At 37.3% G+C, this 16,660-nt stretch overlaps 1 protein-coding gene across 2 annotated transcripts in view; it reads right to left on the minus strand.

Annotated features, from left to right (window-relative positions):
• pde10a (phosphodiesterase 10A) overlaps positions 1 to 16,660 on the minus strand; it is a 63,220-nt gene that overhangs the window by 12,237 nt on the left and 34,323 nt on the right. Inside the window, exons 3-10 of one of the 2 annotated variants that reach the window (XM_088934247.1) lie at positions 10,703 to 10,731; positions 8,788 to 8,911; positions 6,632 to 6,681; positions 5,849 to 5,989; positions 5,042 to 5,197; positions 3,695 to 3,745; positions 2,654 to 2,712; positions 2,364 to 2,415 (exon numbers count right to left, since the gene is read on the minus strand). In XM_088934247.1, coding sequence (XP_088790373.1) covers positions 2,364 to 2,415; positions 2,654 to 2,712; positions 3,695 to 3,745; positions 5,042 to 5,197; positions 5,849 to 5,989; positions 6,632 to 6,681; positions 8,788 to 8,911; positions 10,703 to 10,731 — 662 coding nt within the window. The remainder of the gene's footprint in view (positions 1 to 2,363; positions 2,416 to 2,653; positions 2,713 to 3,694; positions 3,746 to 5,041; positions 5,198 to 5,848; positions 5,990 to 6,631; positions 6,682 to 8,787; positions 8,912 to 10,702; positions 10,732 to 16,660) is intronic. The other variant, XM_088934249.1, reaches the window with a different exon arrangement.

Consider the following 16,660-nt stretch of genomic DNA (forward strand, 5'->3'; position numbering starts at 1 on the left):
CTTTTGACTGTAGTAGAACAAAAATACTTTGTGTTCTACCCATGATTTCTATTTCATTTAATTTCAGTGTGTAGAAGTCAGTAAAATGCATTCTTAGTTGGATTTGGATCTGGAGACTGATTGGACAACCTAAGATTTTCTACTTTTTACTGCTGATGAGCTATTCTGGGTCATTGTTATGCCACATGGTGAAGTACTGCCCAATAAATATGGAGGCGTTTTCTTCTATGTAAGCAGACACGATGTTTCTGTAATCTTCAGAATTAATGCTCCTGCTGCCATCATTAGTTACATCATCAATAAAGAGCAGCAAGCCAAAAAGACACTTTACTGAATACTACTGCCGTTACATATTTGTTGTCTTTATAGAATCATTTTAAGAAAGATTAAAGCTCAATATCAGAACATCCATGTTTAAATGGTTGCACCCGGGCTTTCTCCATCTCAGTGTTTATATTTCTGTTCTACACACAATGCCCTACAGCTTTCCAATATGCAGAGTTTATTTACACTATGTTAAACTGCTTATTTAAACCTGCCAACAGCTCTGCACATCTCAGCACTTAACAGTTTACAATAATCTTTTCGCTGCTGAATAGGCCTTGCATATAGCACTCTCATTATACTTAAGATACGCAAACTAAATACATTCAACTGCAACTTGTCAGCTTCAGAATTGCATAATTTCAGGTGCTCAAGACTGTATTATACTCTGTTCTAGAAATACAATTTTTTACATGAAAGAATGTGTTAGGTTAAAATAGGTTATTAAAGAAATGTTTCAGAATAGAGATTTAAAGCTCTCAAAGTCGGCTTAAAAACATTCTAAAGGTAATTTATGCTTATTTAATAAACAGCCAATTGGAGCAAAGTCCCATTCAGTATATACAGTGCAATGTCACAGCTATAAATAATGCCAGGACATCACAATCAATATTCCAATACTTAATATGAATGATTTAGAATTACTGGAATGTGATATACTCACCAAAAATGCTATCATTTTTTGGTTTGCGAAAATTGCAATTGTAAAAGGCTTGGAAAATTTTTGATGGGTCTACACCAGCACATCAGAAAGAAAGCACTTTACTACAATTCTAATACTGTTTATTACAATTCATGACAAACCAGAGTTTTTACTTGACCCCTAAATGTATGCATGCTACCACTATAAAAATGTGGATTTAACAGTTTTATGGGATACCAGTTGCAATCAAGAAATAAGGTGGACAGTCTGTAAAATATTTATCCTATTTGTGTTTGTCAAATATAAATGACTAATGATGTCTGGGAATATGCAAAATTTGAGTGTCAAATGTATGGAAATAAACAAACCCATTAAAAAAAATTAATTTTTAAATTACCTCATTTTTATACTACCTCAATTACAAAAACCGAACAGCTCTGTTGAAATACTTAGATTGCTGCGAGCACTGTCAGTAAAGGTAACACACCTCACTGCTCAACAAAACCAAATCCTGCACTATCACTGGAAAGGAGTTTCCTTTGCCTGATACATTCAATTATCTTCCCCAATATTCCTGTTGTTAAGCCTTTTCTTGGGTGTTAAAATGAAGTAAAAGTGGGACATCTGACACCTGAAGAAGGCATTACAGCCAGTTTGTTTTTCTACTTGTCAGCATGAAATTAACCTTTGCATCCAAACGCAGCTATAACAAACATAAAAAAGTGGGTAAAACTATATATCAATAACTGATGATTCTGGGACCACCTTCCATAATATGAGTGATGTCCAGGCTCCACAGGCCACAGAATCCATGTAACATGTACAGAATCCATTCACAGTATCCATTAATCCAGGCAAATTGCGAGAGATTCACCAGGATCCTTAAGGCGTCATATGAAACTAAAAAAAAAACGAGGTGGGGTCCTCCGGTCTTAAATGTCTTGTTGCAGCATAATTAAACATGTCCTCCTTGTTACCTAGGCTGCTTCCTGTGGCCTGTGTTTCTTCTGTTCAGCAGTCTGACAGTAATTCAATACTGGCCTTTAATGGCTGCCCTCTGTCAACTGCCTGCAGCCATACTGTCCCAGTCCCTGCTGGTGATACAGCACAATTTCCATAGCATCACCTCGCCCAGTGCCAGTGCTCGTAAATCAGCCCGCGGACATGCCAGGGCTCACACTACAAAGCGCATCACAGATAAACAACACGGTACAATTAATCAGGGCACAAGAGGGAGCCTCAAAATCCTCTGTACTGATATGGATTGATATGCGTTAAGAAATGTCAGGGGATGCCAACCAACTCACAGCTGTGCTGATGGGCAAATCTAGGTGTGCAGTTTGGGAGAACCCCAGAGAACCTAACTGCAACATGTGATGTTTTACATCAGACTTACCATGATATGTTCAAGTAGAGAATCTATTGCCACAATGTTATCAAAGTATGTTCTACAAAAGAAAAACAGAAAGTGCGATTAAGTCAGACAAGTATCAGACTGCAGGTGTACCAAGAAAAATCTGCTTATGGTGAATACTTAGCTGTAGGTTTAAATAATGCTGTACGTGTGTCTTTGGATGCTTTTGTATGTACATTTCTTCTGTCTTTCGAGTATAGATTAAAAGTTTGAATTCAAACACAAATGAGAGCTTTTACGACTCCCCAGCAAGAAGCTGAACAGGCCCTTACTTTGAGACATCAAGTAGAAAGTCATTCAACTCCGTCTGTTTGGCAAGACCTCTGCACACCTGAAGGATGGGAGGAAATCAAGAGAAGAGTGAAACAGAAGGCAGAACTGGGTAAATGCTTTATACCTACACAGGTCGCCATCTTCCCTGAGTTTCAACCACACTCTAACTCCAGATACTGTCAAGATACTACCAACTTTTATTTTTATCACTCACAGAGAAGGAGGAGAAAAAGAAATAAAAGTAACGTTTGGCAAAGCTTTCTATGTTTAGGAGATTCTTCCTTTTACAAACTACCTGCAGCTAACAGTTCAGTTTGAATGCATTTAGCCTTTCAATGGAGATCCATTATAAACACATGGTTATTACACAGGGTTTCCCTGAAGAGGAGACACTTTTTCTTGATCTCAAGAGCCACATCATCCCCTTGTTTATTACAAGGAACCCTTTGCATTGTTGTTAGCAAACAGTTAAACAGCTGTACTTAAATAAAAGCACCAAACTTAACTTCAAAACAAATTTTGCTTCCACATCATTCACAAACTTGGCATTCTTGCGGATTTTCTCTCTGAACTTCAGATAAGAAAGATGTGACAGTGTGTGTGAGCTGAACTGTTATGTAATTCTGTCTGTAGCAACTGTTTCCCCCCCCCCACAAACAATTCTGTAGTAATTATGCCTCAAGGGACAGTAGTGTTTTATGTAATTGCTCATGAACAGAGTACACTATGTTTCACAAAAGCTGTAGGTACACTATGGATTTCACTTCAATGAGCAGCACAAAAACAAGTGAAGTTGTGAGATACCCAGATTTCTCTTATGGACTCCTTTTCAGGCTAACCATAACTGTCTTTTTGTGCAACACATTCAGTCCAATGAGTACAAGTTCTTCTGTAATTGAAAACAGCTTTAAGTTGCAGTTTAACCACTACTTGAACCACTGAATCATACAACCGGGATTAACATTTTTTACCAGTAATAAATCAATAACATTTTAACAAATATATGAAGAAATCACTTTCAATTTTTTTAAAACAGTTACCTGGACCTGGTGAATTGCCACTGAAGCCCAAGCTAAATTTGCTGTTGCAACCTGAAAGGGCAAAAAATATTTTTCTATTATAATATTTTATTACAAATTTACATTTATACATTTTTCACTGCACTATATTACAAGATTCTATATATGTATATTCAAACTGAATAGACTAGTATCAAATGACAACAAAAGTATTAAAATTGCTTTAGTTCAATAACTGGTCTAATTAAAACTTCATTTTAATAGATAAGCTAACCACCATTTTATTTTAGTATAGACATTGTCAATCTTTTCTCATATCAGACACCTCTTGTACATTTACAGTATATCTTCCACATTTTTATTAATCGATTAAAAGAGTAATTTTAAAGTCTTAGGATAGAATTTTGAATGTTCTTTCTTCACAATTTTGCTACATACCACCTTATTAAGGGTAGCAAAAACATGAAGGAAACAATAGCACATACAAGTCAATTATCTTAATGGGGAGAAAAGGATAGAAATGGGATATAAAAAGAAAACGAAGAGATCTGTTAAGCCTGATACTAAGGAAACCTTGCACAATGCCTGTGCTAGCTGCTGTGAAAAACGTCACTGTGAGTCTATTGACAGCCAGGGAGCTGTCCTGGCAATGCGTGCGTCATGAGATGCACATAGAACAGCTTACAAGCCAATAGTCCTCTCTCGGACTCCCAGAAAAAACAAAACAGCCTCATGTGCTGCACACTGGCAGACTGGGATTTCGATCTCTACTCCTCTGCTGTTACATAACAATGGTGTGTTTTGGTGTGAAGTCTCCCCCTCCCTGCCAGCTCCAATTGGATAAATAATAATTCAGTCAAAAAAGCCACCACCCATACATAGTGGGCGTGATGGGAAAAGATTTAATGCCAGAGGATAATCTGAGATGTTTTAAAACATGAGCCAGAAAAATGCAGCACGAAACCACTAATGTGAACTGCAAACCCTTCAAGCTTTTTTTTGGCTTTTGCAGAATGGATAATCCACATATTACAGCATACTTAAAAACCAAATACCCAAATAAAAAAAAACACAAAGCCGTCCCAAGCGCCAGTTTCAGATCCATTCAGGTGAGGTTGTTACTTTCCTGAAACAATTATACTTCCACATCAATGGCTTTTTTTCCAGGTTTTTAGTCCCCTACACACTGTCCTTGAAAGTCAGAGGTTCCTCAAACATTCTGAGTTCCGAGCGGTCAAAAAGTACACCACTTCAAAAGAGAAGCAAGTGGACAACAATTCTTGTATTTCCTAGAATCTAAGTCTCGGGGAGTTTGAAGGAGTCCTGAACTGCTTGTGCACTTGGGCCTTTATTCACAATGCACCTCACCTCCTGGTGACTAAGGTTGAAGGGTTCCTTTCCCCAGTTGCGATGCAGCTCCAGGATGCCGATGAGATCACCGATGGCAGTGAGGATTGGCAAACACAGGACGGAGTGAATGTGAGTCCCTGAGTCCAGTCCTGTGCCTTTGGGAAACCGCTCGTCCTGCGGAGACACGTCCCAGCTTTCATCAGAGAGCGTGCTTAGGAAGAATACCTATGGAAGACAGGTCTTCCCTAGAGGTCTCTGAATTTAGTGCTCTGAAGAGTCCATTTAAGAACACTGATAACCAGGTAATCATCATCAGCTAATGATGTATTGCAATTTTTGTAATACCTGCTAGTGCTATGCATTAACATTCATGAAGTTTTGTTCCGCAGCATATCTGTAACTACTGTATGTCATTATTATTAGAGAATTATCAGCAATTTATCTAAAACCTTCCAGATACACTTTTAATATATTATCAGCAAAAATGTCAGACTTAGAATTTTTCCCCCCCATTTCTAAACTAAGTACCCAAGACTAGAGAGAAGAAATAAACATGCCTAGCAGTGATTAACCCACTATAAACAATAGTATCAAAGGCAACTAAAATGCATTTGGTTTTCAGTGCAAAAAAACAAAACAAATCTTGAATAAAATCTTTCAAGGATGTCATGCTGACCTTCTGACTGATGATTAACATTTCGGACCGGTTAATCATTGCATGACCTTAACAGCTCAAAGGAAGTCAAGTAGGTTGTTAGGATCTGAGGCCAGCTCAAGAAGGATTTGGAACTGGAGGAAGGCAGAATGGGCCAGCAAAGTTCTCACCCCAAGGATGTCTTCCACCAACAGTGTTTTCCTGGTCTTGGCTACATATGCTGCGATTGTGGTGCCGTAAGCAATAGGTCCAGAGGGTATCAGCTGAGGCAGCCCTTCCCTTGCACCCGTAGGGGTGAACAAGCACAGACTCTGATGGAAAAGAAGACAAACAGCTTTTCAAGCCCAGTAGTGAGCATCTTTAAGCCCCACAAGCTATCCTGCGTTTCTTTTTATCTTTCCTCTTAGACTCATTACAGCCAAAGAAGAAGAACAGACGATGCTTAAGACCACTTTTTTATTTTTTCTTGTGAAAGGAATTTAATAGGTACTGTATATAAAAGCAATTTGACCTGTTCCTAATATGAATCTGTTTTGGACACACACTGGTGTGTAAGAACAGTTAACCTATAAATTGTACTTATTCACAAGGCATTTACCTGCAGCGGAGTTTGAAAGGTATTTACAAACTCATTATCCTCAGCATTCCTATACTGTATGTTTCTTAGCATGACTGGTACAATCTCCAGAGTAAATAGTACATTTAATATGAATTTGTTTCAGTATTTTTTTAATGTAACAGTTCTTCATGGGGTATTTAAAATTACCAATGAGCACCCTTTAACAAATGCTAACAAAATGGGCGATTTGATTTAGCCTGTTGAAAATGAAAGAATAACCGAATAATAACAAATGACATAGAAACTTTGGGCACATTTTAAGTATCCTACAAACTACCACTAAAGGACCAAAACAAGACAACTAAAAAAAGACAGCATAACTCTCAATACTTACATTGTTACATTCTCCCAGAAAGTAAAGTGCAAATCCATCAGCTTTAGTAGCTGTAAAGATACCATACAATTATCAAAACAATTGTCACAACGGGAAAGTCTTTAATCAGATGTTAGCTATTCAAACCATTCCGAGAAATAAACCATATGTCTTGCTTCTAAATAATTAAATGATGTTTTTGGAATTTTTCTCCTCTAAGCCCTTGAAACCGCCAAAGCCAAGAATTAGTCTGAGGAGAGAGGCTGAGGGGGAAATGACCAAATGCACGACACCAGTTTCCAGAGCCTGCAAGGTTTTCTTCTTCACCGCTGTTCTCCAGCACAGTACAGTAGTTGACTGTGAGTGGTTCTCTGCCCCTAGAGCAGCAAATATGAAGTGCAAAGCAGCCAAATGCCTGGATACATAAAAAGAGATCCTCAGCCATCAAGCACCCCCTACTTTTAAAATTCCTGGACAGCACCAATGAACAAACACAATCTACAGAGTGGCAGATTAGGCGATATGCAACAAACAACCTAAGAAATGTCCTGTCGATTTTTTTTAATCACCTTTTCTTTTTATAGTTATTTCAGTTGCTTATGAACTATGCATATTATAAACTGTTTTTTCCTTCAGAAAAAAAAACAGTTTTCAGATCATTCAAAACAGAAGAGTCATGATATATTCTGTTGCAGTTGCAGAAGTTGCAGAAGGTTTAATTATTTATTTTTTCTGTGTAATGTGATTTCTGGAAAGAACAGCAAGACAATAACTACCTGCTGGGTGAATGTGAGCTATATACATGTAAACTATATGCATTTCATAAAATAATTCAGTGATGTGGCCCCATAACCTTATCTATGGAGATATGAATTTGAAAGGTGTATTCCAAATTTGAAGGAGAATCTGCACAACTACAGTATAAGCTCCACTGTGCTTAAACTATTAAAAATGATTAAGTTTCAGAAAAGAACCATAGCATACCATGGTTCAAAAACCTGACAATAATTTTAAAATAGAGCAGTCATCTGTGGTCAATAAAGAATGAGTCTGTTTCTGAGAGGAATTCAGTCTGCTAATCCAGAGAAATAACAAAAGACTGAAATGAGTAATCATGAAACAATGTTTGATTATTCTTCACTGGATATTTATAGTTCAAAACTGAAAATACAGGGATTTTCAAAACTTTTGCTATTTTGTATAATTTGCTGAACTTCATTCTAAAAACATTGAAAGGCCAGTTAAAGCTAGATGTGATGGGTTTATTAAAAAAAACAAAAAGGACACTATCTTACAATTAAAACTTTGTTTAAAACCCTACTGCTTGCTATTATGTTGTATAGGACCCAAAAACAAAATCTGTGATGGCTTTATCTAGAAAGAGGAAAGACGGGGACAATTTTGCGGTGAAGCACAAAGGTATCTTGTGGCCTCAACCCAAACTTTTACATCACTCATCCAGCCTCCAGCCTCCAGTCTTAACAAACACAAATATTTTAGTATCTGTTTTATGTGTTTATGTTTTTCTGTGATACATGTTTTAATATCACGATGGACTGTATATACAGGATGATACCACATAGAATAGCCAAATATTACTTTACTTCACTGTAAACACCATGACAACAGAGTCAGATATTATAAGCAAACATTTACAGTAATATTTTTAACACACTTTTAAAGACTCACTTTTCACTCACTTTCACACATAAGAATAATAGTCACGCAAGAATATTAAAGGCTTTATGTCTTACTTTTTATATAAATAAATATCTATTTAACTTTACACATTACTACAATTAACATAATGTCTAGTATAAATACATAGCAAGGCCTTTAAGGACTCAGATTTGCTAAGCTGGTATCTGACCTGACTGATGTCACTGTGAAAAAAACAAATATTGATGTTTCTCTGAATTTCAGTTGGTGGCACCTACTGTATCCTGATTTCACAGCAACAGCTGTCACATTGACGAGCAAATATATTGAATGCAACCTTCACTTACCCAAAAAAGGTCAATGGAGAACAAATTATTTATAATTATTTAGTGGTTGCATATACCAGAATTAAATATGAATTATTTATGCAATATTTTATATAATGTTCACAAATTTCCTAAATAAAAGCTTTATTATTGCTAAGGTCTGGTGTTAAGATGAGATCCTCTGCTGCCCACCTGTTTTAATGATGTTACACAACTCGTAGAGCAGTAGTTTGTTATCTCCCCCCGTGTCCAGTCGCTGCTCCATGTAGCTGTTCAGTTCGTACACAACGCCTTGCATGTTTGTGTCCTGGTACTGCTAAGCATAAAAAGAAAACACCATTGCAGCCCTGTTCATAACTCACTTTCAGGTGATTTTTGATTAAAAACAGCTATACAGTTACAGTATAAAAATAAATACAAAAAAGAATAATCTTTAAGTAGGAAACAAGAAAAAAAAATCAACAGCAGCAAAAACTTAGCTTACACAAAATCCTGAAGGGAATGCTCTTGCCATTACTTGTGCATGTCAGTGTTTTTTTAAATAATTGATTTCCCTAGTCAATCACGCCTGTGCCATACTGAATATTTCATTACATTAAATGAGATATTAGAAAAAATGTTACCCAGTTCACATCCTGATTTGCTTCCGGTTGGACACCCTCCCAAAAACACATCAAGTACCATTTCTGGCATTTTGACCATTTGTTCATCATTCAATATATCTATTCAATATTATAACCTTCCCTCTCATCTGTTAGACAAGACTGAAAAATTAAAACACCCTCCCAAAAGTCCTCTATAGTGAAGAATTACTACTCCATTATTTCCTCATTAAACTGTCACATAATCTGGTTTACATACTATTGTTTTATAGATGGTCACTTCTATCAGACCAACTACAAAAAGTATTTATATGCTTTTGCTCCTAAGTGCAGGGTCTTAATGAGAAGGAAGGTAACTGAGAATTCCATCTGGAACTACCCAGGGATACTTCTGTCCACATCCTGTTTTTTGTGGTCCTGGCTCAGATGACTGCAGTATGACGCACTGAAGAAACCTTGTTATTCCCCCATGACAGCCACACAGCAAGGGTGACCAAGCTGTCATCTTCAGGTTCAAGCCTGTTGCAATAGCATCTTGGATGACAGATGAAAATCAGTACAGTTTACTTCTTTTTCAGAATATGTCGTGACTTACAGTTTGGAAGACTTTATAAAAAGAGAGACCGTTCATTGAGCTATATTGTGATTAATGAAACTCGTCTTTAAAGATCAAGGGGTTAAACGAATAACATCACAGGTGCCAATCATGAGAAAAAGAAAGATCTACAGTTAATTTGTAAAGACAATTCAGCTTTAAGCAAGAAGCTTTTTATAAGTTATCCAGTTTTAAACCACTCATAGGACCACAACCCATATCTTGAGGGTGTTCCCAGCTTGTTCACATTGATTTCGATCATGTTTGGACCAACCAGGAAGCTGCTCATCTTCATGGGGGTTGTTAACAATATTGTTCTCTCAACCTTAGCGGGATGTAAGTCCATCTCTGGGCCATGGAAAAAGGGACATTTTAGAACCACCAGACAAGCTTAGCCAACAACCCACATGAAAAGAAAAGCTAAGAGCATGCAGACTCCATTCAAACAGACACCCAGAGCAAGAACTGCACCCAAGTTGCGAGGGAGGTAGCGCTAAGCGTATTGCCACCATTGAACTCCAAAGTGGAATCGAGATGAAAAATATTAACAAGCTTTTTAAAGTTCTGAATGAGAGTGAGAGGGGGGCTTTGATTCCTCATATCCCCTGTATTGGCAGTTTGTGGAAGAGCTTCAGGCTCAAAAACCCACACCACCTAGATCAGAGATCACAACCTGCAATCAGACAAACACATGTACAGGTTGAGTCACTCTGGAACCCCGGACATAGGAAATCGGATTCTGAAAGAGGTCAAAGGTAACTACCACTAGATATAATCCTCTGTGTGCCAAGGGACTTCTCTCACAGATAGGGGCTCACAGCTACCAAATCTGGGGAAGAGACATATGTAACTATTTCCACTGAGCCCCAGCCCCTCTGCTTCATGAGGCCAGAAAGGATGTCACACTTACCCTGCTGACTTCCTTAACTGTGGAGTCATCTGTGAGGAAACAAAGCAAACAATTACACACTCAGGGACAGTTCGCCCGATGGCAGCAACAAGGGGCTTTCCTGAGGGACTTAGGCAGGGCCTTCTGAGTAGCTCTTGATCACTCTAGGACGTAAATGCGATAACAGTAAAGAAAAATGAGTGTAAATTGTCACAAGAACACTGTGGCTGCACAGATGACGTCTTTGAAAGAAAAAAATAACACAAATGAAAAGTATAAAAGTCTGCGGGAGAAATCTGCCTTGATTGTGACCTGCCAGATTTTTGCAGCTAATGACCGTTGTGCATGTGTCTCCAGTTCAAAAGCAATACTTTGTTCCAAATGATCCTTGTAAAAATCCCCTAAATATGAGCCACAAGAAACCGCTGAATTGTTAAAACATTCTGTAAATGATCATGTATGTGTACAATATTACAAGATACATGTGTACAAATAAGTGAATAATAAGATATCATATCAGTATTTTAGTTACGTGAGGTTATCAAAACCTTTTAAACAGTTTCTCATACCACAGATGTCATGCGTCATGAAACAATAGATTTCTTATCAGTAACAGAAACTAGACAGCACTTTCATTTATAGACACCTCAACTTTGTTTAGAACACACAAGTTAATGGGCATAAATTCTGACATATAGTAACGCAGGATAAAACGTGCTTAATTTTTTATACAGCTAGTAGTTTATACAGGGGTCCAACAGTAGAACCCCACCTGGAATTCGAACCCACAACCCTCCAGTGCTAGAGCCCTAACCACTCCACATTGTTGAAACGAGATGTAACTGACATATACAAAGGTGCACTGCATCTCCAAAATAGTATTTCAAAGACTGGTACAGTAACCTGAATGAATATTATTTTGTAAATATGTGATCAGGATTACTTTTCTTACAGGAACTGCTTTTACTGTGAAATGCACATTACATAACTAGTACATTTTGTCTTCTTATGCAAAAGAAAATCCTTCCATACTTATTTGGACAGCATTTCACTATGTAGCCAATGCATCAGGAGAGTAAATGGGAAAATATGAAAATGTCCATATCAATCTCCATGGATTTAAATCCAAATAAGCACACATTTTGCATACAGGATAAATGATCCTACAATTTTTTAATGATGTCAATAAGTTGCAGTCTTCATGCTGACACTGCTTCAAAGGGACATGCAAACAAATGACAGGTTTTACATACTTAAAGTGAACGTCTCCCATTCCTTATTGTTGTTCACATATGCCCAAATATATATTATTTCTGTGTAATTTCTGTGTAATTCCATGTGTATTATATTGTACTTATCATTCATTAATTACTTATCACTAACCTCATGATCACAAATACAAATTGCTTGACTGTAAAGCAAAAATAGCTTTTAAACAACTTGTTACTGATTAGAAAACAGGTTTTGCAATCATTAAATGGATGTATAAATGAAAAACAGACAAATTTATGTTTTACTCCTCCCATCTAGAACTGACAACTCGGCACCCCACTACCACACTCATATGCTCAACAGGATACAAGACAGACCATCACGAACCTTAACCTAGCACAACCATTCACGGCTTTCTCACTGGGAATCCTGCAGGACAGTGGCATTAATCCAGGAAACACAGAAAGCTCCTGGGAACCAGGCAGTTCATAGGGTGCTCACTCCAACTTGTCTAATGTAAACCACTACTAGACTTGAACTAGTGGCATCTGGGCTAAGCCTGAGCTCTGAATGACTGGGTAGCCCCCACATTACACCTTTTGAGAAATATTAATACCCTCATCGTTTCCTTTTTTAAATTATATAATGTTAGCAGGCCCAAAGGGGTTGGGCAACCAGTTGACCTTGGACCCCTAGAGGTGTTTTTTCTCCTTACTAAGGAGTTTTTGGTTCCTCTCCTCCGTTGTCTTCTGGTCTTCTGTTCTGTATTGACAAAATGTATCATCAATTGCATTGTTAAGCGCCTTGGGGCAACCTTGTTGTGAAAGGCGCTATATAAAAATAACTTGAATTGAATTGAAATACGATGTGGTAGAAGAGCTTATTTACAGTCCTAATTTTGTGACAGCAGCAGTTACAATATGCACTGAATGAAAACCCAGTAAAAAAAAAAAGAACTCAAGCAAAAAAATAAAAATGCAAGGCTTCTCCTGAAATATAAATATACAATATGTACTAGACCATGTGAAATGAAAGTAGTATTCCAGCATTTGTTTATTTTACACATTCTTTCGGGGTGCATGGTGAATTTCCAAACTTAGCCGAAGGAGCTATTTTGAAGCAGACCCTCACTGCCAAGTTAACACAATGACGTCAGCAGAAGTCAAAGATAGGAATGTCTATGATCCACGGAGGTATTACAGCATGCTAAAAACACTAGCACAGAAAAGGAAAAAAGAGGAAGCCGCGATTACCCTTACAAATAAACAACTGAAAGCACTTGTCTTCAGGGGCAATTGATCACAACTGGTCACTCGGACATGCTTTAGTAATGTTTTCTTTTGCACATCTTAAGAGCCTTGTGGTTCAAAAGGTCCCTGCTTAAGATCATCATTGGAAAAGCATCTCATAAGTCATCTGAACATGTCTAACAATATAAAGCTGTCCCATCCTTTTTCTAACCTCTTATCCAATAATGGTTCGCGGGGGAGCTGGAGCCTATCACAGCAAGCCATGGGCACGAAGCGGGATATACCCTGGATGGGACGCCAGTCCACTGTGGGGCAGACAGATTCAAACACAGATGCACACACTCACTCCAGGGCCATTTGTTTCCAGAATCCAATTATGCCTACCAGTACGTCTTTGGACTGTGGGAGGAAAACAGAGAACCTGGAGAAAACCCACACAAACTCCAAGCAGACAGCACCCTAGAAATTGAACCCAGGGCCCCAGCGTGGCAAGAGAGCAATGCTAACTAACCGCTGCACCACCATGGGGCTTGTGCCCCATGCTTGTTAAAATGACAAACTTATCAGAAAGAATGGAAAACCAGATAACATGTTCCTAGAATACATACTGCCAACTGATGAAAACAAACAAGACTTCTTTATGGTATAATATATTATACCTCTTAGCCATTAACCTTAAAGTCACCTGTGTCACATATATGGCAAGGATACAGTATATTCACAACCCACAAGACAGAAATGGAATCCAAACACTAGGATTACAGTTAGTATTGTTACAATTAATAAAGTGGAGTAACAAAAAGGTATTTAGGTCATGCATATACAGTAAATACAAAGGGATAATAAACATTGAACAGCCTAGAAAGACAAAATCAATGGATCATCTAAGACTATTTCCAGACTGAACCCAGTACCTTCCTGTATCATTATTTCAGGGTTTCTCATTCCTTTTGCTCAGTATTTCCATCGCTAAGTTTAATTTACCATTCCCATTCCATTAGAGGGTTTTTTCCATTGTGGTTGCACTTCCAATATTAACCCATAACTGTTACAGTAAATGGCTTATGCATGTATACATCACAAACTTAATGCATTGCCCTCTAAAAAGACATTAAATATATCCCAAATGGAAATGAATAATGGGGTGATAAAACAAAGTATTAATAAACTTTTATACCGCTCATAATATGCAACATCATGCTTTAGAATATTGAAGTATGTCAACAACTGTAGTAAAAGATGAGATATAGAACCTTTACTTGCGTCACTATAAAGATCAAAAAGGGCTTCTGGCAGCACATTCAATCAATTGAGTCCAAGGGACATCACATTAAATATACATGATGCTGAATCAATATCGCCTGAACAAGAGTGACTCAGCAATATGAGTGAGGATTCTTGTGCTCAAGGGTCCTTCAGCCACTGATACTCCTAATGACTAAAGAATTCTCCACCCCTGGCCACGTGACCCTCAAGGTGGAACAAGAAGTATCATAGCCTCTGATCATGTGATGTTACAGCTTTCTGCCGCAGCCTGCAGGTAAGAAGTTGTCTTTTATCACTGAAGTATATGTGATCACTTACACAACAACATCTTTGTGTAGCCATGGCCAACTTCCAAATTCACTGATAAACAGCATCAGCTGCTTTATAGCAAACCAAGATCAGAGCTGCTTTTACACAAAGGGGTTTAAAAAAGAAGAAAGCAAGCACTCAGCCCCCTTTTCTCAGGAAATATGGTAAAAGAAGCTGCAGGCCACCATTTTAGAGAACATTTTAAATAATGACAAGATTAGTCACAGGAAAAGAAAAACTTATATTGTAGGAACACTGGGTGGAAACTAGAATTTAATTACATGAAATAAGTCCACTTCTGCATAAAGTATTGAGAAATATTGTTCCATTATTCTTTACAACTGGGAAATTAAAACAAGGTATTACAACAGGGAAAGTATAGTAAAACGCAAGACATACTGATGCACTAAGAGAGCACTGGGTACCTACAATGCATAATTTCACTTGCAATTTAAATAGCAAAGTAATGTCTTGACTTTTTGTGTAGCATTGGCCTTTAAAATAATACAATACTGAGTTCAAGTTATATGATTTCACAAAAATCTAATTGTACAATGTTCACCATTTCATTTCAGTTAAAATTGACAAATAATAGTTGATCAAGAATATGTATAAAGAGCCACTTAAGACTGTGTGATTTTAATTAATTCAAGAACAGCAGCACAACTTGAGTAATGAAGATCACCTGTTGCTATAGGTTCAATTAAAAGCACACAGTCTACAAGAGAAGTTGCCCATAGAATGAGATGTTATTCTACAATTAGCAGATCAGTCCAGAGAAACCAAGATACTAGTTCTGTGAGGCACAAACAAGGCAGAAAGTTATCACACCATCCCAGGCCCATAACACCATGTCTGATCCATGTCTGTAATTGTTTTCAGACCACAATGGCTACGGGAAGTAATGTCAGGATGAAATAATATGCGCATCAGGAGAATGACTATGGCTCTCTACATGAGTAGGACAATTACCTGAATACTCAATGACCGTTCAAGGGTAATATATTGGATAATAAGAAGTATACGTATATACTTCTTGATAATGATATCTTGATAAGAAATAATAAAATAAAATCGTCATCTTCTGTAAATCAGAGGGTAGCAGACATGGTGGCAGAGAGAATGGTGGAGGTTTTTATTCGCTAGTAAAAATAAATGTTGTCCTTGTCAGAAAACAACACACAGTACATGAAGATGTGATGGTGATCATTATCTTAGGTCTCCCAACCTGACCATGCAGAGTTCCAATCCAGTTTGTCCTATAGGGCACCCTGAGACACAATTTTTAAAAGATTAGCAACACTTAGTCAATGATCTGTTTAAACAAACTGGTCTCTGGTCTTAAAGAGCTGAAGGTCTTCAAAAACCTTGAAAGGGTTTGATCTTTAAATGACAAATTACACAAAACACCTGTTTAACTGTTTAACAGTGTGTCAAAAGTGTTTCACAAAGAAGTTCTCTATGCTCTCCATTTTGTCTGTGAAAAAATTACATTATGAGAAAAATGTGCTTTGCATTGCTTCTATAAAGCAACAGAATTGATGGATTGTTTTAATTAAATTTCACAATCTCCACAACTTTCATTGAATATATCAAATCATAGTTCAATCTTTCTTGGAGACATCTGTATTTGCCTCTCCCTAATCAACATTTCCTGAAACATGTACAGTATGCCAAAAAACCTAAATGTCCTCTATTTACATAAGCAGCAATATAAATACTTTATATATCTGCAAAAACCTAAAGAACTCTGTGAATTCTTTCGCTTTATTCTTAATGAAGGTCCAAAGTCACTGCTATGAATTAATGAATCAATGATACACCCTTCTTGAAAATAATGAACGAACAGCAGTAGTTGCTCATTCAAGACACACGTGATCAATAAAGAACTTACGTACTCAAAGTAAACGTCCAATCATTTTTTATTTCAGGTCAGCCCAGG

The sequence above is a fragment of the Atractosteus spatula genome, chromosome 15, assembly GCF_055471065.1.
Source record: "Atractosteus spatula isolate fAtrSpa1 chromosome 15, fAtrSpa1.hap1, whole genome shotgun sequence".
Taxonomy (NCBI): domain Eukaryota; kingdom Metazoa; phylum Chordata; class Actinopteri; order Semionotiformes; family Lepisosteidae; genus Atractosteus; species Atractosteus spatula.